At 41.9% G+C, this 22012-nt stretch overlaps 2 protein-coding genes across 9 annotated transcripts in view; both read right to left on the bottom strand.

Annotated features, from left to right (window-relative positions):
- Positions 1–5542, bottom strand: part of fmnl3 (formin-like 3) — a 33069-nt gene extending 27527 nt beyond the window's left edge. For all 7 annotated transcript variants that reach the window (XM_080469469.1, XM_080469470.1, XM_080469472.1 and 4 more), the window contains exon 1: positions 4980–5542. In XM_080469469.1, coding sequence (XP_080325595.1) covers positions 4980–5093 — 114 coding nt within the window. In that variant the 5' untranslated portion in view covers positions 5094–5542. The remainder of the gene's footprint in view (positions 1–4979) is intronic.
- Positions 5543–5807: 265 nt separating this feature from the next.
- On the bottom strand, positions 5808–21785 carry esyt1a (extended synaptotagmin-like protein 1a). Of its 2 annotated transcripts, XM_080470143.1 has the most exons (32): positions 21176–21785; positions 20205–20246; positions 18451–18585; positions 18125–18198; positions 17819–17891; positions 17638–17727; positions 17497–17552; positions 15737–15857; positions 15335–15511; positions 14730–14812; positions 14505–14553; positions 14191–14280; positions 13315–13410; positions 13159–13230; positions 12996–13082; positions 12685–12834; positions 12410–12592; positions 12137–12313; positions 11956–12038; positions 11821–11869; positions 11657–11746; positions 10841–10936; positions 9875–9946; positions 9696–9782; positions 9402–9548; positions 8259–8380; positions 7975–8070; positions 7748–7879; positions 7558–7663; positions 7398–7447; positions 7256–7305; positions 5808–6126 (listed from the first exon to the last, which is right to left on the bottom strand). In XM_080470143.1, exons 1-31 carry the CDS (start codon positions 21488–21490, stop codon positions 7278–7280), a joined length of 3228 nt encoding a protein of 1075 aa, XP_080326269.1. In that variant the 5' UTR covers positions 21491–21785; the 3' UTR covers positions 5808–6126; positions 7256–7277. The 2 variants fall into 2 exon arrangements, with proteins under 2 accessions (XP_080326269.1, XP_080326268.1); XM_080470142.1 differs by having other exon boundaries at positions 5808–7305.
- Between the last annotated feature and the right edge of the window lie 227 nt (positions 21786–22012).

Genomic DNA, 22012 nt, shown 5'->3' with positions numbered 1-22012 from the left:
GTTTCCAGCACAATCAAGCAGTGAAAACAAGGCCGCGGTGCTCCTGCAACAGCTCTTATATATGTGTGCGCTGTTTAGAAATGTTGGTATAGTCATTACAGCCGAGAACGGTGGCAGATTGCCAGTTCAAAGGGAATTTTCCTTCTCCTGAGTTCTCCTGTGGCCGCTGCCTAGACGAGGCCGCAGGAATCCAGCTGTGGGCTGGTGCTCCAATCGCGGCGCGTTTTGAGGTTCCCGGGCTTTGAAATGCCACTCACTCATCTCACATCATTTTCCTGAGGACGGAGTCGTACGGAGAAAGTTATTTGGTAGAGCAGACCCACGGGGAGAGGGAGAGGGAAACGGGAATGTAGGAAACACTGACTGGGTGAGTCAATGAGAGGTTCCACTTTCATCTGGAATCACACAAAGCTGAGGATAAGTGGAAGTTACCAAGGAAGAAAAGAGAGGAAAAAGAGCAGAAGACTATTATAAGAATCCTGTGAATGACTGAGAGACTTTTTATAGATATAGCTTTGATGTTATGCATCTTTACAGTCTATTGAGTCTATGGACAGTGGATTTTGTATCATTGCCTTCACTAATGGCATGTTGCGCTCCAGTAGTGGCCTGCAGGAAATCATTCTTCACTGTAAAGTGAACTGACCACGACAACCACTGGCTACAATGTTACTTCTCCACATAAAATGAAGGAGGGCTCTGCCAAGCAGCCATTTCCAAATCGTTCCTGACGATGCTGGACAAAAGAGATGAGAAAGGAGCGAGACGATGCGTTTAGCACATGCTGCCGGTTAGATCTGAACCAGGCGTTTTATTAGCAGGCTGCACGGAGGAGTCGAAATCAGCCCAGGGGTCTCGCCCCTCCTCCATCGACAGTAGAGCGACCCTGCTAAAGCCATTAGGCCTGGGATATTACTACACTGGCGAAAGGCTGCAGCGCCCATGACATCATTATGGGCTGCTGTCATTCCAGAGGGACTTCTGTGCACTACGTCTGGGAGAGAGGGAGGGAGAGAAAGGGCCCGTCCCACCATGCAAATGCAGACTCATCCATTTGCGAATGCCATGGTGCAGCAGGAAACACATCGGTCCACAGGAAGGGAAATGACCCATTTTGAAACATCCATGTATGGAGAATAAATCTGCCCAAGTTTAGACAAAGCAATGCGCGACGTCTCGGGGTACGTGTGGCACAGACTGCAGGACGCTTCGGAAAGTGCACACAGATTTAAAGCGATCGCAGAAGCGATTGCTGCGTCTTTCCGAACGGCCTCCAACCAACCAAGTCCGAAGCTTTTGATGTGTGTTTTATCTCGCGACAAGGCACAAGCGGGGCAGAGCGAACACCATTGTCTGATAAGGACACTTAAACATACAAGCATGTTGTTCTTTCCCACAAAGTAAAGGAAATCTGCAGCTATTACGGGACGGTGCAGGGTGGGGTTAAGCGGGCTGAAAAACCTTTCCCACTCAGAAACACAAACGAAATGTTGAGTCTACATCTGTATGCATAGAAATCAACCGCTCTGCTCTGCTGAACGTAATAACAGGGCCTGGCTTTGTGTTGTTGCAGGCCGGTCAAACTGTTCCTCTCCAGGCAGCATAACTAACCCATTTTTTATTTTTATGTTTTTTTTACAAAATTGCAAACGTGATTAATGTGATTCTATCTAAGACAGTTTAACCGTCATAGTTGTGGAAAAAAAAACTTCCCATTCATTCAAACAGTGTTTTCACAACTCCACCATAGAAGGTAAAAGAGACTTGATCTGTCACATTAGCGCCTGCAGTGTAGCGCGGTGTATAATCGTCATAATAGCTGAGACTTAGCGCAGCAGTCAACAAGCGGGGCCCTGAATGGCCTCTCGCTGTGCTCGTCTCTTTATACGAGGCCTTTAGCCCGCGGACGCTGACGACTCTGGCAAGCGAAAGCTGGCCCCCGTCCAGAAACATGGAGGGTCCACAAAGTGTTGGAGAATGAGAAGATCTGACAAACGCTGCAAGGACACAAGCTCCTTGGCACGTGACGCTGTAATTAAGGTCTTAGGCATCTGAAAGTCAAGGCTGGGTGTGGTTACGTTGAAATGTGGAGTGTGCAGAGCAAAATAAGCACCCGTGAGAAATAAGATGCTACTTTTTGACAAAATAAATAAGAAAGAGACAGGTAGTCTGGTTTCTATAGTGAAAAGTTTGTGAATTTCATATTTTGTGTTCCTCTGATTCTGCAGTGGCAGATTTTTATTTAAAAAATTTTTTTAAGATCACTGCACTGGTGTGTGCAGCAATGCAAGGATGGCTTAAAATACTCAAATATGCAATTACAAATATTTCTTTTAATAATATAGTCTTGGTGTGTTGTGTAATAAATGTAACATAAAGAATCCCATCATTCTATATAGTTAGGTCCAGTGAAAGTTTTCTTTTTCTTTCTTTTAAAGGGATTTCAGTTTTGTTTCGAAGAAACTTCATCTTTTAAACTTATATGAGCGAGCCTGAAAACTGACCTGCCGTCTCAGCTGAACGCTTAAGAGTTGACATGACTTGTGAGCGGCAGAACCAAACTGCGATGTTTATATAGTGCCACGTGAAACCAAAGCTTTTCACTGGCTTTTTGTGTCAAGACTTATATGAAAAGATCGATGGCTGCGACTCTCCCAAGCTAACAGAGCGTAAAAGTCTGGTGCGGTTGCCAAGCAACGTCACCGTGACAACAAGACTTCAGGAAATGACACGTGCACATAAACCTTTAGAAAACCCACAACGTGCCCTTTTCTCTACTTTCGGGTGTTAATCAACCGATGGAAATAGAAATGCATTAAAGTGGGTGAGTGAGTTGGAGTTTTGAAGACTTTTTACCAGTAAACGCTGTACTTTTCCATACACGCAACAATAGTTTGAATGCAGTTTAGGAGAATGTTTTCTTGCAATGCTTTCAACCATCCCTCTTTCTTTTATTTTATAAATGTTAGCAGCATGTCTTTACATTTAAAAAAAACTCCACTGGCTTCTACTGCACAATCAAATACATATTCATGAGTGAAAAGAAAGGTTTTGGACTGGTTAATGTAAGTTCATCAGTGACTACTTTATTTTTCTATTAATAACATCACAGCTTTTCCACCAGTTTTTCCATAAGTTAAAGAAAGGGTGTACTCAAGTACAACTGCTGTTAATTTCCATGAATGGTACTCATAGTACACATAAATGTACTTCTTAGTATTAGTTACTTTTTCATTTATTTGCATCGTCAAAAGCAGAAATTAAATTCAATCAAACTGTGTGGAATATGTATGTTAAATTCTCTCAAACAATGAAGTCTCCAAATTGATGAGATGAGATGAGATGAGACTTTATTTATCCTACTTATACTAACTGGCTTTCGAACCAGCATGACACATTGAGTTTTTTTTATGTTGTTTAGTCTTTTTATTCCTGTTTTAGTTGTTCATGATAGTTTTATTAAATTTTTTATTTATCTTATTTTGTTTTAAGTATTATATTCTAAATCACATGCAGGAGCACTTTGTTTCAACCCACAGGAGGACATTCTTATCACAACAGCTCCACATTGCACAAAGATATGAAAAAATAATCATTGAAGCATAATAGATATCAAAATTCTTCCAATATTGATTATTTATTCTAAAAAAAAGCCTAAATGTTTTAGTATTATATTAAAGTAATGTTATTAAAGTATTTGGAATTCGTAACACAAAAATGACAAAAAGGTAAATAACATAAATTTATGATTTTGAAAGTCGTAATTTTAACAAAGTATGACTAAAAGTAAAAGCAACAGCAATGAAAGCACTTATCCATAAATGGTTACCAAACCCACTTTCCGGATTGAAAACATCACAGTGAGTCATGACATGGAAAGACTGAACTTCCATTTGAGACTGAAAGATGTTTACATCACAAGATGGGCAGAATGGATAGAATATTTGTCAGAATAAAAAAGTGGTTGGTGGTCTTCTTTCTTATCCCCACACTGCTCATAATCTCAAACCCTGGTTGAACTTCTTTTTTCCTCTATCTGCTGTTTATTTGTTTATGTAGCCTATGTATTCTTTTTTGTTATTTGTTACAACACAATGTGATTGTGACACCTGATCCTGACATTTGGATGACGATATGAGTGTCTGCTCTTATGTTAATTTTAGTAAATAGTAGAAAAATAGTCAAGTAGCCAAACCACAGTGAATGATTCAGTGAGTATTCTTTGTAATCAGTTACTTCCTGTCAGTTCACGCGCTAATTCTCAGGAGGGGAAGAAAACGTGTGAAGTCCTTGATGTGCTCTACAAATGTGTGTGTTTTGTTTGTTTGTTTGTTTGTTTCTGTTTTGTTGTTGATGGTGAGATGACAGCCCCACTATGTCACCCGGACCGGGTAAAAGTGGGCGCTCCTTTTTCCGAGGAGCTCAGCCGGGAGGGGAGGGGAGGGAAGAGGGAGGGGAGGTTTGATCGGGTGTGCGTGGGAGTTTTGGGGGAATTCAGAAAATGTTGTTTTCAGATGATTTGCCTGCAGCTGAAAATTTAAAAAAAAAAAAATCCCTCAGTATATACAGTATGTCTATATGAGCGTCCCTCCTCCTATCCTCTATCCCCACCCCGCCCACCACCCCCCCACCCACCCAGGACCCTCAGCATGCTGCGCGCAGGATTTGCCATTTCAGCCAAACGTTGTCGGACTTTAGAAGAGACAAAAGAACCGCAGGAAAAGGGGGGCAGCGGGCAGAATGAGGGGCGGGCCGGCACAGGTCGGCTCATTACAGATATCAGAGAGCCCCCATAATGGACAATGTAAATATACACACAAACACACACTTCGGAAACAAAGGCGCAGAAAATGTGCCTCTGATTTGATGTCTATGTTGAAGTGTTTAAGGGGCAATTTTCAGGAAACAAAAATGAGTGAATGAAGCCAGAATGAAGAAAAAAATAAAGTTGTAAAGTTGTAAAGGAAATCATTACTTACCAAAACAATGGCAAATTTCTCCTCCAGCTCGGTGGGGTCAGGCATGGGCACTTTCAGAGGCATGATGTGATGCTTCATCTCCGACTGGCCATCCACACTTTCTATATTACCCATTTTACCTCAGAGCAGATAGATCCTCTTTGCCAATCCCTCAGTTTATTTTAGTGGAGTTAATCCAAATGAAAACAACGACAACAAAAAAAAGTAATCCCACCAGTTTAATCCAAAAAGGCACTTCTCCAAAGCGAGGTATATAAAAGAAGCTGGCAAAGTCTCATATTACTGTCCCAAAATGCCATTTACCTTTTATCACGGATTTACAGTGAATCCCTTTCAAAACTTGAAAAAATATTCAGAAGTTACTATCAAAGTCCTGCTGCTTTCTCTTCCAGAGAGCGGTTTCTAATTTGTCTGGCCAATCCATTCCTCACAGCAGATTCCCCCGGTGCGGCAGATAACTTTCAGATGAAGACCGACAGTTACTTTGAGTCGCTGCTCAACTTTCTTGGCTCCGACGTGTTTCCATTCATTATTGTTGTGTGATCCTGATTAAGCTCGCTGCTGTTTGAGTCTCCACTCAGAGCGCAGGTTTTCTCCGCCGGCCCCGCCCCCACACTAGGCAGAGCGCGCCTCTCATCGGCCCACGGGCCCGTCAGTCGAGTTGACCACGCCCCCATTCACATCTGTAAGCTCTGAGCGTCCGTACAGCTGGATGTCATAGGGTCTATCAGCGATTTGTCGCACCCTGGTGGCGAAATATTGTAACGACAGACTACCGCTAAGAAACAAACAAAACAAAACCCCAAACCAAACAGCAAAACTTGTTTTCGATTCAAGTGCAAACTTTAATCAACAATTTTCAGCAGGTACAAGATGAAATGTTGAAATTATGACAGAGCACAGAAGCTTCTTTCTTCAGATCTGGCAGTCAACTATTTCTTTTTGCATTACCACAATATTGTGTGGGTGATAGTGGTAAATGTATGTTCTCCCATCACTCATCTACAGTACTGTGCAAAACCTTTGAAGCAAGTGTGGACAAAATGTTTTTATTCTCCATGCAACATCATCAGAAGCGTCCTACAATCATATTTTTTTAATACTTATCTTATCCAGGGTCTGGGATTTGGGGAGAAAATAGTGGTTTCTGGAGAAAGGGAAAACATATCGGCCCTCAAACCAGAGCTCTTGTCAGTGTGAGGAGAGAAGGATAACCACTACTCTACTGCGTGGTATCCAATTAGATTTAAATTTCACATGTACTCATTTTCTTATCGCAGTTTTTCAGGAAAAGTAGTCACAACAAATGTTAATTTCTGTTTTGAAGAAATAATTGGAAAGTCAAACATTGATATCTTTTTTATCACATTCAACACATTATATTCTAAAGCTCTCTTCATAATTTCTGTGACCTTTGCACAGTACTGCATCTTGTAACAGTTTTTTCCTTGCAAAACAAATCAAACATGGCCGACCGCATCAACCTTTTTGCATTTAGCGCCACGAACACGTAAAAGCACAGTGAAGCTTTGGGTGTCAAAACACCAGCGGTACAGGGTTTTCTTTTGGTTTTCTTTTCTATGTACAAAGTTTTCTCTTCATAAAAGCACAGTGATCTAGACTCTGCTTACAGTTTCATACCTCTGTTTTCAAGTGGCAATGTGCGGGTGTAAGGTTTGTAATACTCTGGTTTATAAAAGTAACATTCAGAAAGCTCTGGTTAAAACATATAAAACTTCATCTGGAACACATTTCATAAACACTGACCACTGTGCACAGTTTCGTAATACTTAAGGCAATAATATAAATGTATATAAACAAAGTAATTTGGGGATTTGTTTGGAGACTGTAAAAAATAAAACTCAACAGGAATCTCTTTCAGTCGTGTTGGATGACGTAGTCACACAACAGGATATTTAACCACAGCATAAGCCCTTTTTTTTATTTTAAATAAAATTAAAAAGAGGACTTTTACATGCTTTGAAACACATATAATCTTTGTCGTGCAACATAGTTGCGTTAATATCAAATATCTACTCAGCCAAAATGTCCGTCCAGGACAGAATGAATCCAGCACAAAGAACACGTCACGAATGGAAAGCTACGTGTGAAGTTCTCTTTGTAAATACTGATGGACGGTGTTTTATTTTTTTTTGTGCAGCAGACGGGGTCACTTTTTTTTTTTTTCTGCAGTGATGGCAAAACTTCTCATTTAAGCTGAATACACACACACGAAAATCACAGACCACAGAAGCAACGTCTACGTTATATAGTACCGAAGATGGGGCGTCCGATCTTCTAGTTGGTCTCTGCTACCAAATCGAACCTGGAGAAATGAAAAAGAATACTTTATTACATTTGTCTGAAACAAACTGTCAATTTCATCGCAACGCTAATCTGCTGAGTTTAGATTGTTACCATTGTGTGATTCCAGCCTTGATGTCGACCTGGTCTAGGTCCAGCTGCAGCTAAAACAGAAGAAACGGCAAAAGAGCCTCGTGACGGTCGCTCTAGAAAAGTTTTAATGCCACCAAAGAAGGGCAACGTCTGATTGAATATTATAGATATCAGTAAATACCTTTCCAATGAGCTCCCTCTCCCTGCTCATAAAAGACACGCTGTTCTTCACAGACAGATCCAGTCTTCTCTGCGTGGACTCTTCCAGAGTAAAGTCAAAGTCAAACCTGCAGATGAAAAGACAAACGGAGAGGAGGAGGTCATTTCATATTCTCGCTCCTCTTAAACCATCGTCGGCCCGTCAGTCCCACCTCTCGTTGAATTCGGGGTTCAGGTCTCGCTTCTTCGTGGCCGTTCTCCTCTTGCTGGACGCCTTCTTGTCCGGCAGCAGGATGAAGGTAACGTACGGGTCTGCGCCGTCTTTTGAGCAAGCCGCCAGGGCTCTGTGGTTGTGTGCAGACGTCACAGTTAACAACTTTTAAAGCCGGTTCCAGGGACCACGACAACGATAAAAGAGAAATACGTGTCATATATGAACCTGCAGGAGTAAACAGTGATGTAGAGTCTGCTTTCTTCGGTGGAGTAGCCGATGGAGAGCTTCACCTGGCCAACCGAGTTTGGGTTTTCACCAGCGCTAAAACAAAGAGAAGGAAAAAAACCCCTGCGTATTTACTTTCATAACAAGGTAAATCATGTACTTATTTTTGTTGTTGTGCTTATTGAACAGAACAGTAGCCGAGGAAACTGTGACATAAGTACTGTCTTCACGGCGCCGGCGTGGCCTTAACAATGGATGCATTGATTCTAATGTATAGGACTCACATGGCGAAAGTGCTTCTGTGTCTGAGGTCGAGATGGGAAGGATCCCATCTGGGCATGAATTCATCTCCGTTGGCGTCGACGCCTCCATCCCGACGACACAACGCCAGCTGAGTGTCCAAGAGCTGCAGCAGGCGCAAATCAAAACGGGACATCAGTCGGCTGCCTCGCAGTGTTGCTCGTCCGGTACACAGCCAATTTGACCAACTTCCTCTTGGTGACATAGTCCCTTGCTTCACACCGGGGCAGACATTTATGAAACATCTGCTATGGCCCAACAGCAGAGGCTGTTTATGTATAAATATGTTTATGCTGTGTGCTACCCACAACAACACAACAACAGCCATTATTAAAGGTTAAAATACCTTGAAGCACCTGTGTGAATAATTACTTTGTTACATCCTCATGAAAACTGCAGTAAAAGTGAACCTTGCATGTTGCTAATGAGCACAGTTTCTAGTGTTGTAGTAGTGCTTTATCTTTTAGCTTTGTTATTTTGTTAGAGCATTATAATACAATAAAGAATTATAATACAATACTTTAAGACAACATATTGTACATACTTACATGTACTTCTGCCGCTAACCATATTTCTTTTTTCTTTTTCTTTTTTTTTACAAAATAAGAAACAAAATGCAGAAAATCAAACACATCGACTTTGAGCATTTCAGGTCAGATGGTCGATGTGTTATTATGTGTGTGTGTGTGTGTGTGTGTGTGTGTGTGTGTGTGTGTGTGTGTGTGTGTGTGTGTGCGTGTGCGTGTGCGTGTGCGTGTGCGTGTGCGTGTGCGTGTGCGTGTGCGTGTGCGTGTGCGTGTGTGTGTGTGTGTGTGTGTGTGTTTTTTTACCAGCAGTCTAGTGTTTTGCTTTCTCTAAATGTGCACCCTCCATTTTGATGTCTGTTCTCATTTAGTCACATCCTGTCTATCCCTACATCCTCTTGCTTATGACGATCCGTCACTGCTGCCAGATGTAATTTCGTGTAAATGTGAAACTGGAGTGACCAAAAAAAAAAAAAGCAAAGCACCACAGAAGCAAGTATGTCTTTGGGAAAATAGCTGCTTCAATAACTATTGAAGCAAAGTGAGTATATGACACATACTCATCTCGGCATGGAAGCAACACATGCAGCATGTTCGCAGTACCTTGAGGTTGGCCCTCAGCAGTATCTGGCTCTCTGGCAGAGCGCCGTCCAGCCCCAGCCAGCGGTCGACCACCAAGCCCGGCTCAAGCAGCACCTCCCTCAGAGGAAGGGTCAAGGTCCCGAGAGACTGGCCCCAGCTGTGGGAGAGCTGCACGGAAAAACAAACTGCTTCACTTTGTGTCACACTTTGACAGAAAATTGGACACACTTAATTAACTATTTCAATGTTATGAACTGATCTGATTTACAGCGACGCAGTTTAGATAAATATTAAAAAGAAAAAAAAGAGTGTCACCTTGACTGTAAGCGTCTCATCTCTGGGGTCACGAACCAAAAAATGGAAGGCTTCATCCCATCGTGGGGATGTGGACCGCTCACAAATCTAAGGAAAGAAGCAATCAAATAAATCCTACCTTAAAAAATAAAAGGTTGTTTGTTTTTATTTACTCTTTAGTGTTAACATCCTTAGTTTACCTTTGTTTTGTGTGAAACACCTTTGAGGAGGATTTCTGCACCAGCTTTGGGCTCCTTTCCATTCTTCTTCAACTTAAATAGCAAAAAAAATAAAACTGTGAACAACAAAATTTACTTTTCGCAACAAATATTAGACAGGATTTAATACTGTCAACAAGCAGCTCCATTACTAAACTAAAAAGTGGTGCGTAATGCAATAAAATAGTGTTGGAAAGCTCATTTTAGATCTCGAAACGACAACTCCAAATTTCCAGTTTTTAGGAAAGAAAGAAAGAAAGAAAGCATACTTTATGGGTCCACGAGGGGAAATTACTTCTGTGGATTTAAAGCATTCTATTCAGAGCTAATCTTAACATTGATTCATTTTAGTACAAATCAGTACATATCATTATATCAGCAAAAATCTCACCATTTGTTGTAATATTTATATACAGAAGCTGAACTGCTAAAAATGTTTAAAGAAGTATAAGTGTAATTTCTACAGAATGCCATTTAAAATGATAGAATATAATCTGTAATTGTTACTTATAACTATGCATCCAGGTGTAAAATACAGTGTCCAGTAACTTTAACCTCATTTTCTGCTCAATTGTACAAATATTTAATTTGCTCCATTCAAAAATACATCCTATCATGACTGCACTTCATTCACGTTCAATTTCCTTTCGGAAAGCTCACTCTCACATTAAGCCTTTAAAGCTAATTCCGCATCACATGTAAGCAGGTGACGTCACTGTCTTTCACTGTAGCATCACTGATGCTTACGACTCCAACAAAAAAAGAATTCATCCGTAGCCAATAAATAAGAACAATGTAAGTACTTTAGTGTGGAAAAAATAAATAAATAACGTTGTTTTTGTAGTTTTAAGAGTTTGTCAGAGTCAACATGCAGGCCAGGACAGAGTCTCTGATGCTTTGAATGTGCTCCACAACAACAACCCCAGCCACTCGTGGACGTGGCCTCACCGGCAGTCCGTGTGCTCGCTCCACATATACAAACAGCACCGCGGTGGAGGGAACAACCTTGTTCTGGTATGACTGCTGGGACTGGTACAGGAGGATCTGGAGGAGGAGGAGGGAAAAGTTGGAACACAATACAAAGCGAGATAAGAAATAAACTTTTAGTTACTGAGCAATAAAACGACTGTGGCAATTTGTTTCACATTAGAAAGAAGCACAGTGATGTGCAGAGGCAGCATCTGCTCCAATATGTTAGTTATTATCCGTGAAGTTTTACTCACTACCTACACACTCGCAACACCGTTGAAACCCTCGCTGCAATAACAGAGCGCTTTTCAGTTTATTAAAAAAAATGCCTCCGAGCCCGAAGAACAAAGCGATCCTTGTTCTGTGAAAACAGGCTGCAGAAAGCTGAGATGACATTAATGTCAAGACATTAGCAGACGGAGTTTAACAAACCGCGGGAATACAATCACTGTTATTGTATCCTCGTGAAAAACATGGTTACATGTGACAAATGCCTCTTTTTATGATGTGAAATTAGGATTTTACATCAAGATAGACTTGAACAAAAGGATCTGTTCTGTAGAAAAAGAGAAGTTCTTCGTACACAATTAAAACTAATTTTAAAATAACCAGAACAAGCTGAAAACATCAAAATATGGACGTTATCACAGCTCCGTTTTGATGTTTGTTTTATCCGATAAAGGATTGGACAGTCACAACTTTTAAGAGTTATTTATCACGACTTATTTTTTTTATTCATCTTTTTGGTTATAATGTGTTAATACATGCAAAATTGATGAAGAATTATTATCTAACCTGCTCCAGTCGGGGGAGTTCGGAGACCCTGGCCAACCACTCCATCACCAGGTGAACCCGACCAGACTTCACATCATTTAGGGTGTACCACTAAAAACAACAAACATTTTCTGTTAACATCACAAACTCAAGCATTTAAACTCTATTTCTACTGTGTCACAGACCGTATCAATGAACTGTGCACTGATGATGTCCCTCAGGCTAAGCTTGAACCTGCAAGAGAGTGCAAAAGTAATATTCTGCATTCTTGTTGAAGTCAGAAATATTGTGAAAGTTTGATCGATTATGTGAAGGCCCACCTTCCAAGGAAGTCATCCTGATCAATGTCTTTATCGAATAACTCAAACTGGATCTCTTGACCCGGAAGCTGAGTCAGAATCACCTGAATCACAGAAACGAACAGTTGAATTCAATCTGAAACCTCAAATCTCATCAGATTAAGATGGAAGACGTAACGTCTCAGGCTTAATGTGGCACCACCTCGTACAGCTCGTTCCACACGGGATTGAGGTTTTCTTTGATGGTGTGACTCCGGAAAGTCATGCCAGCCACACGCATCTTCACGTAGGGGTCGCTCTTCCCCTTCACCATCCCCCCCATGAAGTTATCTTTAGCGATGAGGTTCTGGGCCTCCACCAGATGGACTCGTAACACTCCCTGCAGGCAGAGAGAGCGCGGCAGATGTTATTTTAGTGAGTGTAAGTGGGGATGTCTGCTGCTGCTCCACTGTGTTTGTTTTATCTTTTTTTTTACCTCGGTTCCAAACTCCGGGTCGGGTGTGGTGTGCTGCGGCCGTGATGGAAGAGGTTTACTCAGCCCGCCAGGCCCCAAAGGGTTCAGCTCAGCTGTGATCCCACCTGGACCCCCCCCAGACCCGGAGGCTAACGGCCGAGGGGAGGGGGTGGTCGGAGTGGCATCTTCGCTCAGCCACAAAACCTACAAGGGAATGAAGTAAAAAAAGAAAATACGTGACCAAAGTTATCATTATTTAACAATGGGAAGTCTCAGCGCACGAGTGAAACACGAACCCTCAGGACAATTTTGACGTAGATGCGACTGGCTAAACCGGAGTTCTCCAGCTGGAACCACTGATCCATGGTGAGTTCAGCCGTGGCCATCAGACGGGAGAGAGGGATCGACAGACTGCCCAGAGATAAAGCCCGGTCGTCGTCTTTCACCTGAGGACATGAACAGAAAGCTGCCATGAATAGCTGCAACAAAGGCAAATTTCAGGCGAGAAAATGCTGTTTCAGTCCAACCTCATTCTTTAAAAAAAAAGATGACAAATCATTTCACCGATTTTAACCAAGGAGTTCATTTTCCAAAAGAGATGATTTACCTGAATGTCGATATCTTGTTTGCGTGGATCTTGAATGAAAAAGGTGAAAGCATCCTCCCACACCGGGTTGTTGGTCCCGTAACAAGTCTGCAGAGGAAAGAGCAGATCAGTCATGACAAAATAGTATATTGGCTCCAAATTAAAGAAATAATTTTCCTCTTACTTTGCTCTCTTTAGTCGTATCTTGAATGGAAATCTGCACCACTGGGCTCGGGTCCTTGTTTCCTTTTCTCATCTGCAATATTTTGAATTCGACATTGTGGTTACCAGATGAAAACTGAATAAATACCCCAACAATTCACTATATCGACAGACTTACAGGCAGGTCATGGGCTTGATCAAGGTAGATGGCCAGGATGGCTGCAGATGGTGGATCAGCCGTCTTACTGGTCAAGTTCTGGTTCTTCTGAATCACCTGGTAAAAGAGAAAATCATCCAGAACCCTAAGAAATTTGCAACCGAAGCACAGCTTTGCCTGAAATCTCGCATGGTGTGTTTCTCTAAACCAGGGGCATCAAACAAATGGCCAAGATGACATTTTCCAGCTGTGAAAAATTATGACAGTGCCTGCAATGTATGTATTTGACCACCAGGGGTATAACTTATTTTCTTTCCACTTGACGTTGTATTATGTGACTAATTGGTTCAGGTAATCAGGATTACTACGCAAATGTAGAAATGTGTCTACATTAAAGATAATTTATGGGATTTGACAAGTTATTGGGTTCATAATCTCAACTAATCTACTATATTTCTGAGTTCCAGCTGCATGTGACCAAATATTTTATGCCTTTGAACATGTTTATTTAGTAATAAAAATTCACACTTCACACGGTGAACTGAGGTATAATAATGTTGAATTTGCAGTATATTTTATTCAGATTACAGGTTTGTCATGTGTTGTAAAAGTATATAGTTCATTAGATGTGAACTTCTTAATAATACATAAATATTGTGTTGAGATTTAGAGCTATTGTTATTCATATATTATAACGTGATGGTCTGACCCAGTTGAGCTCAAAACTGCACTGTATGTGGCCCCTGAAGTAAAATGACTATAATAACACATATTATGAAACTACCATATCAATAATATTATAACAATATTCTTAATTCTCTATAAGCCCGGTCAAAACTCACTGCTGAGTGACTTAAACATGAAATCCAGCGGGATCGGTATGTGCAGGAGCCTCACCTCGCTCAGTCTGTCAGCAGAGGACAGCAGAGAGAGCCACTCCAGCCGGAGGTGGACGCTGCCAGATGGGACGTCCCTCAGATTGAACCACTGTGTAGAAAAAAAAACGATTGTCGATTAAACACACAATTCTCTCATCCGAGTTGATTTCTCGCTAACTTACAGGAAGACCAGAGCAGATCACGAGGAGGCACATGGTGCCTCTGAAGTCACACGCTAATGAGACATTTCTAAGAGCCGGATAATGTAATAACTGTATTCATTGTCAGGTGTTATTTGAGATCTGAGAGACAAAAAAAATGGTTGGTACTCACATCATCCACAATTCTGGCTTTCTTCACAATATCAAGATCGACTTTGACCCTGAAAGAAATACGAGTACAAAGAGAAAACACACACACATCCACTGAAGCCTTCGGTAAACGAGTCTGTGTTCAAATTTACAACTGAATCATGGTCCCGCGTTGAGGGAAGCGGTCGTGGTGATGACATGAGAAGCACACGGAAACACAGTAAATGAATGAGAATGATGAAGCTACCTCCCCAGGAAGTCATCCTGGTCGGGGTCTTTGTCAAATACTTCCACTTCCAACTCCTGACCAGGTACTTCATGGACAATCACCTGACACACACACATAAATGGACAAATACACAATACACACAACCAATATAATACACACAACCAATATACAAATATAGATACAGCCACACGTGACATAATAACACAATCGCATGCAAACAGAATCACGATGGCAAGAACTTTTCACTACTGTGAAAGGTAGATGCAGATATTTTAATATACAGCGATCAGCACAAACGTGTCAACTGAGAGAGAGAAGATAAATGTGTTCCTCTGCAGGCAGTTTTCGTATGATCAGCTTATCTCGGAAACAGCAGCTTCCTGTTACCACAGAAGTTGATAAAATCTCCACAGAATAGTTTATCTCTATAGCAATTGTGACATATTTACTATTATGGACTCAGAGCGGGCCCTCTGAAGGACACCGACATAAAGCTCTGACTTTGCCACACAGACCGGCAGCAGGTGCAGCCGTTCAATATCAAGGTATAGCCATACGTCTCACGCGTTTCCTCCCGGTTCAGGGTTAGGTTTCTGTCTTGTCTCCACCTCCAGCCCTCTCACCTCATACATCTCCCTCCACTGCGGGTTCAGGTTGCTGTCCACGTGGTGAGAGGTGAAGATCTGGGTTCCCACGCGCAGCACGGCATATGGGTCTGACTTGCCATCAATTAAGCCCTTGATGACAGTATCCTTGGCGGTCAGGTCCTCGGCCTCCAGCAGGTGGATACGCACAACACCCTGGCATGTGCGTGCACGTGCGGGAAAACGTGCAAACGAAACACAAGCGTTAGTCGACTTTTACAGCTTCACCAAAAGTTACATCCACGTTTCCAAATGTGAATTTGCTATATGACCTTTTTTTTAAGGTTGTGCCTTTGCTTGCATCTTATACTCTTAGACAGATCTGCTTCAAGTCTGTGTGGGTGCATTTTTCTCAAGGCGATTCATTATGGAGACAGTTACCCTTGGGAGAGGGGAGCGGAGCTGCGCTACGTGCAGGTCGGCCACCAGGGGAACAGTGAGACGGTTGGGGAGCACCAGGTGGGAGGCTATTGCATCCATTATCATAGTGTCCGACATGGCACTGAAAATGAATGCAAGGATGATGTTGGGAATGCACAGGGAAGGTGCGTACAGACAGACTGAGGCTGAATACTACCGCTGACCATGTGTCAATGCATATGTGAAGGTCCTTTGGATGATGGGCGCCATCTACCGATTGCGCTGTGCAAATGATGGATACGCTGTTTCCGCTAAGATCCGTCGATCACGCTGCCTAATCCTAACCCTAACCCTTAGCGCTGCGCGATTCACCAATATGTTAACTATTCAAAGATCCATCATTTATTTGTGCAATGCAATCGGTAAATTGCACCCATCAACCAGAAGCACCGGACACATACACAACATGAAATCCAGAAAGTCAGCCAATGCAAAAGCATGCGTTGGCTAAACATGAGGGCAGTTTTCTGGAAAACCGTGTTAGTAAATGTCCTCGGAAGAATAAATACAATCTAAGAGAATCTCATCAAACTCAAGGTATTGACACAGGTAGAGCTGATGACTCACAGTATATGTATTTTGGATAATCCAACAACAGCATGACACTTGTGACATAAAGTGCATAAATTGGATTTTATCACATGTATTATATGTAAGAGTACAACAGACAGCATAAAAACAGAGACACTGAAGTGCACCTTTCATATGTGTGAGACCATCAGTTCAACTGCATATTCTATATAATGGTACATATATAGAATATTCAGAATATTGTGAGTTCCATTTAAGCCAGCTGAATATAAAGTTATGGCTTCATAACTTCACATGGTGAACAAAATACAGTCCGGTGTTAGGCTCTAATAATTTACAAGAATAAGGCTGGCATTGTTTGATTCACTGTCAACAAACAAATCCCATGAAAACAACAGGATCAGTTGCTCCTATGATACATTGTGACGTCTCAACCCCGAATCAATGGAACTCAGCCACAAGCTTGTTTACTCATGCTGAAACTCGATGTCCTTAAAAGCATATTTAATAACAAGTTTTTCTTTTTAAAAAGCAAAATAAGTGGTCAAGTTTAGTATTCAGGCAATGCAAGTTTACTAAGTTAACATGGTGCTTTTGCTTCAAACTATTTTGAGAAGTGGACTTGTTAGTCTCTTGAGAAATTGCGAAATTCCATTACAAGAGCTGTCTTTTTTTATTTCTGTGTTTTTAAAAGGGCAGGAATGAAGCTAGAGCGTGCAAAAGCACAAAGCCATCTATCAGCATCGTATTGAGCTGAAACACCAAACCTATATTATATGCAAATATTTTAAAAAGTGTATAATGTATTGAATTTCCCTAAAAAATAGCATTATTACAGTAAACCATTTCCCCAAAATGTTTTGGTTTTTGCTAAGTGGTTATCAGACTTGCAGTCTATAGTTTATGTTTGGTGTTTTCATTGATCCCGTGACAACAACAAATTCAAGAGAAGCACACCAACCTCATACTTTAGAAATTGGGACATTGAGGCCTGCTGCCTGTATCAGTTCACTTAAACTCCATTTTTCTCTGCAAGCAATGTCCTTTTCATGACCATGAAATCAAAGATTCTTCCAAAGACAAACATAAAAACTCTTATATTCATAGTTGTTTGCACATTAGAACAGCCTGACCATTCTAACAAGGAGAAACCTCAGCGGCTTCCACTGAGCTCCATCACATAAACTCACTTCAGTCCAGGGATATCCAGCAGGTTGGTGAGTCCCGTCCAGTTGATGTCCAGTTTCTACACAGATGAGACATGATCGCAGAGTTGCATTAAAGGTACTAAATACGGGCTGATGACGCTATATAAGAGTGAAGGCACGCACAGGCCTGCGGATGAAGAACATCGTGATGGCTCCTATCAGAGGCACATCTCCAATCAGAGGCTCAAGAATCACACGCAGCTTTCCGTGGAGCTGCAAAGACACGAGTTCAGCTTGAAAATGTGTTTTCAGACCATTGACAAGTCAGTCAAATGTAAAATTATCCAAAACATTCTTCTCGTACCTGGATTCCCTTCACACCGGCTTTACAGAAGTACTTTTTGATTTCAACGTTGATCTCAACATCACCGGCGTAGCTGTAAACAGAGAAGTGGTGGTAAATCTAAAGATAAATGTTTAACTAAGAGACGCTGCTAAAACCAGTTATGACAAATCTATTTACCTAATCCCATTAAATAAACAAAGTTCTCCTGTTTCAGATGAGGACACACTTTTGTATCAGAAACTTCACAGCAATTTAATACTGTATCCAAGCCTTACAGTGAATGATTTTATTCAAACATTGGTGGAAAAAAGTTGTGATTATTACCTCAGGTACAAGTCCAACATGACTTGTTTCTTATCGTGCTCTGTGTGAGCCTTCACACCAACCACCTTCACAGCCTGTGAACAGAGCAGCTGCTATTAGACAAAGCAAACAAGAAAGATCGAGACTTAAAAAACTCACATCAGCAAAGACGTGCGCATGAATATTACAGTTTACACTCATCAATCCTAAGACTTGTGAGAAACCGATGTACTAATAGGATTAGTACATTGCCTCGCTTATTATCCACACTCCCAGCCTGGGCTCGATTCCTTTCAGCTTGTAACACATTTATAATTTGAACAAATTGCTGTGTTTTCTTTTGGTACCTTGTCTCCGATGTTGACCTTGGTGAAGCTGAGAGTCTGTAGATGAATGCTGGAGGCACGGATGGCAGGAGCAATGGTTTCCACCAGCAGCTTCTCCAGATACTGGCCTATAAAGGGCCAAGCCTGCTGCAAGATCTACGAAGAAATACCATTTATTCCATATTTTTACGATGCTTAAAATATGCAAAACTCTGGGGAAGAGCTATAAGATAACATAACAGTCTAAACCAGGTGAGTCAAACACATTTTAGTTCAGGTGCCAAATGCAGCTCAATTTCATTTTGAGAGGTAAAATAGTCTCATAATAACCTTTCAATTTAGAATGTTTTTGTTGTGAAGTATACGTGATGAAAATGTCTATATTTTCACAAAAACAAACAATTACTACCGAGAATGACTACAATCTCAACATAAGGATAATTTTAATGAAACCTTCTGGTGCAAAATACAGTGAAACGTCCCCAAACTATTTTTATTATTGGTTTTTTCACAAACTCATCCTACCAGCACGGCTTTGAAGATAGTTTGATAGCGATCTTTCATGGCAGCAGCGCCAATGTCTCAGCTCAGCTCTCAGTGTTGTAACTGCTACTCTTGACAAATTTGTTAAAAAGAAAATCTATGTTTTCTTTGAAATTATTGCAATCTGCTTGGTGGTATGGCAGGTTGGGCTGGAGCCCCTTGTAGGACAGTTATGACCCAAGGCCCTTATGTTTGACATCACTGGTCTAAACAAATAATGTGATTAAGAATGTAAAAAGTCAGACTTGTCCTATAATAACCAATAAGCACAAATGCAAAAATAATAATTTGTATAAAGTCATTGCTAGTACTGATAGTCTCGACGTCTACGCTCATATTGACACTACTCCTTTGCAGTAAATTGAATCAGTGTGTCCGGTTTTTTCACTCCAGACAGCCTCACACTGGTGAAAACTTCTGCATTTCAGTGTGAGGTGTAAGAGAGACGTGCCAAGTCCTTTTTTCTTACAGTTCACCACTCCTGTGACCTCCAAACTCCTCATGAGAGCAATGATGCTATAACAGGCTACAGCTCCAGGCAGGTACAGTCAGTCTCTATATTATTTATGTAACAGTCACAGACTTGGCGGTCCATGAGTATGTCACTTATTGCATGCTTTTTCATTTGCAATGCTTTATTACCATCACACAAATTGTTCATTGATCGTCACAATGGAAGGTGAGTGCAATCTGAGGCTCCCATATGCTTGTTTATGGCTGTAAGAGAGAAGCCAGATCACATGTCAGAAAGCCTGAAGGAGAGGGAGACGTGGGACGAGTGAGAGATGAGCGCAGCAAATTGCCATCCCACAATCTGTGATTCTCTCAGCCAGTTCATTATGGGTTTTTTTTCCGTCCAGTAGGGCATTTCGTTTTATTAGTATTCATCTCCACGCTTCCTCTATGCTGATGCGAGCTAACTGTACTGACAGAGACAAAGAAGCTGTGATATCATCTGAGCCACTCTCTCTGACTCTTAATTACACCGTTAGATTATCTGCTCTGGCGGTGAGGCTGCAATGGGAGCTGGGTCATACAAAGTCCACAAAAGCCTCCCTTTATCTTACTATTAAATGTAATGCACTCAGCAGCTACTCAGGGGAATCATCAAATCCTTGATCTTGGAATAACTTGTTTCTTTTGCTGTGTGATTAGTTCAAAACAGACGATTCACTTCGAAATAATGAATTTATCATGTGAAACTATACAGGTGCACAAACGTATCATCGTACCTTGTTAAGCCACTCCACTTTTTCCACATCAGGGAAGTTGACCTGTGGACAAGTTCTGGGTCAGACATGAACTCAAACATGAGATTACAGTGTGAAATGACTTCAGTGTGGGTTAAACATGTGTACATGTTGCTATGGTAGTGTTTTGGGGGGCACAATGATTAAACTACAGTTATTACAAGTAACTTTCAGGAGGATGGAGTCATTCATTTACCTGCACAATATTAAAATAAAAAAAAAAAGATGGTATGAGTATGACTCATTCAGCCACTGGCAGTTTCAGGAAGCTGGTAACCTCATGCACACAAACACCAGGTCATTTCTACACACGTACACCCACTCATACACACAGACACACGGTTTCGTCTCTCTTGCTCTCTATCCAGATATGGTGGTCCCGCTTTCCTCTGAAGGATGTTTATGAGTCATCAAGTTTTTTGGAGCCAGATAAGGTCAACAGTAGCTCAAGCAGAAGTAAAAGCAAACCCTAGAGGGGAATCTCTTACACTGGATGAAATCATTTATCCAGTGTTCACATCAGTAACTACTGTCTACTTTATGTAAGTTCGTCTCAACATCACTGTCACGTGTATTTGCCTTCACACTGCAAAGACTTCATCCGGCATGTTAATTCACATTCCTTGGTGGCAGCAGTTCAGAGTAATTCCCCAGGCTCTGCACATTAGGAATGTCTAAATACAGGAAGATGCTGGGGGGAAAAAAGGGTTTTCATGCACATTTGCAATTTGAACTGCATGAAGCAATAGTGACCTGTCATTAAATGTTGTCGTTTTTTTTTTTTACTTTATTGAGACTAAAATAAAAGAAATAAGAAAAATGCACATGATGTCACAGAATAACCAGAGAAGGACCAGGCTGTGATGGCTGAGCTGCAGCTGAGGAGCAAACTAACACAAGGGGCCGATGTGGGAGGAGAAGGAACCTGGAGAGGATGTCCAATGCTCACTTACCCAAGGAGGCAAATCTCTCTTGGCTCTGAAAACCTTCTCGGTGGTGAATTCCATCTCGTTCTCCAGGAGATACATTGCAGACTTGAGCCTCATCACTTTTTCCAGGCGACTGTGTTTCCATCCCATGTAGATCATCAGCCCGAACAGCACGACGCTGATGCTGAAGCCATAATATCCAGCCAGGTAGACGGGCAGCAGAGCGCCCAGGCATTTCACAAACGACCAGAGCACGCTGACAGAGCGCACCCCGGGCGGCGTGCCGGATGAGGCCGCCGCTGCGGGAGCCGTGCCCGGCGCTGCGTCCGCGGCTGGCATGGCGACACTCGACTGGCTTCTCTTGCTCCGGCAGGCTGTCACAGCTCCCCTGTTTCTGCGACTCAGCGGCAGTGAACACTTAAGGAAACCATCGACACCCCGGCAATCATCTGGTTAAATCATGATCACGACTTTTCGTCGAAGCGCACCCACACCCCCCCTCTATGTTCAGCTCCGCAGGGTGCTGTAATTAGTTATTCCGTGTTTCATTTACGCGTAAAGCTCCTGTTGTGAGGGTGCAGGGCAGGCAGAGACCTGGGAGGGCGGGCTCAGCTGGAAACCCTCCTTCACACGAGACCAGTAGGAGCCCAAACCCCGAGAATTAACTTGTGGCGTCACGCGCCGCCTCGGGCGGAGCATTTTTCTGCCTGCATGCAAAGTGAACTGTTTATTCTATGTCGAGACATCAGAGGGTTGTAATCTGGGCAATACTGCCATAGCGTAAACCACGAAGAACTACGCCCAAAGTATTGTTGTGATGCACGCACGGGCTGCAAATCCCGTTATCTTCTTTACATAAGC

The sequence above is a fragment of the Lipophrys pholis genome (genome assembly GCF_963383615.2).
Source record: "Lipophrys pholis genome assembly, chromosome: 8".
In the NCBI taxonomy this organism is placed as follows: Eukaryota; Metazoa; Chordata; class Actinopteri; order Blenniiformes; family Blenniidae; genus Lipophrys; species Lipophrys pholis.
The sequence above is the reverse complement of the archived record's forward strand: the minus strand, read 5'-3'. Positions and strand labels throughout refer to the sequence as shown.

Bases quoted from the DNA above. Each gene is read 5' to 3' on its own strand.
- esyt1a (XM_080470142.1), bottom strand. From the start codon at position 21,490: ATGCCAGCCGCGGACGCAGCGCCGGGCACGGCTCCCGCAGCGGCGGCC. The intron at 18,199-18,450 runs GTACCAAAAGAA...CTCTGTTCACAG, and splicing joins AGGTCAACATCGGAGACAAG to GCTGTGAAGGTGGTTGGTGT. The intron at 10,937-11,656 runs GTTAGATAATAA...CTCCTCCTCCAG, and splicing joins AACTCCCCCGACTGGAGCAG to ATCCTCCTGTACCAGTCCCA.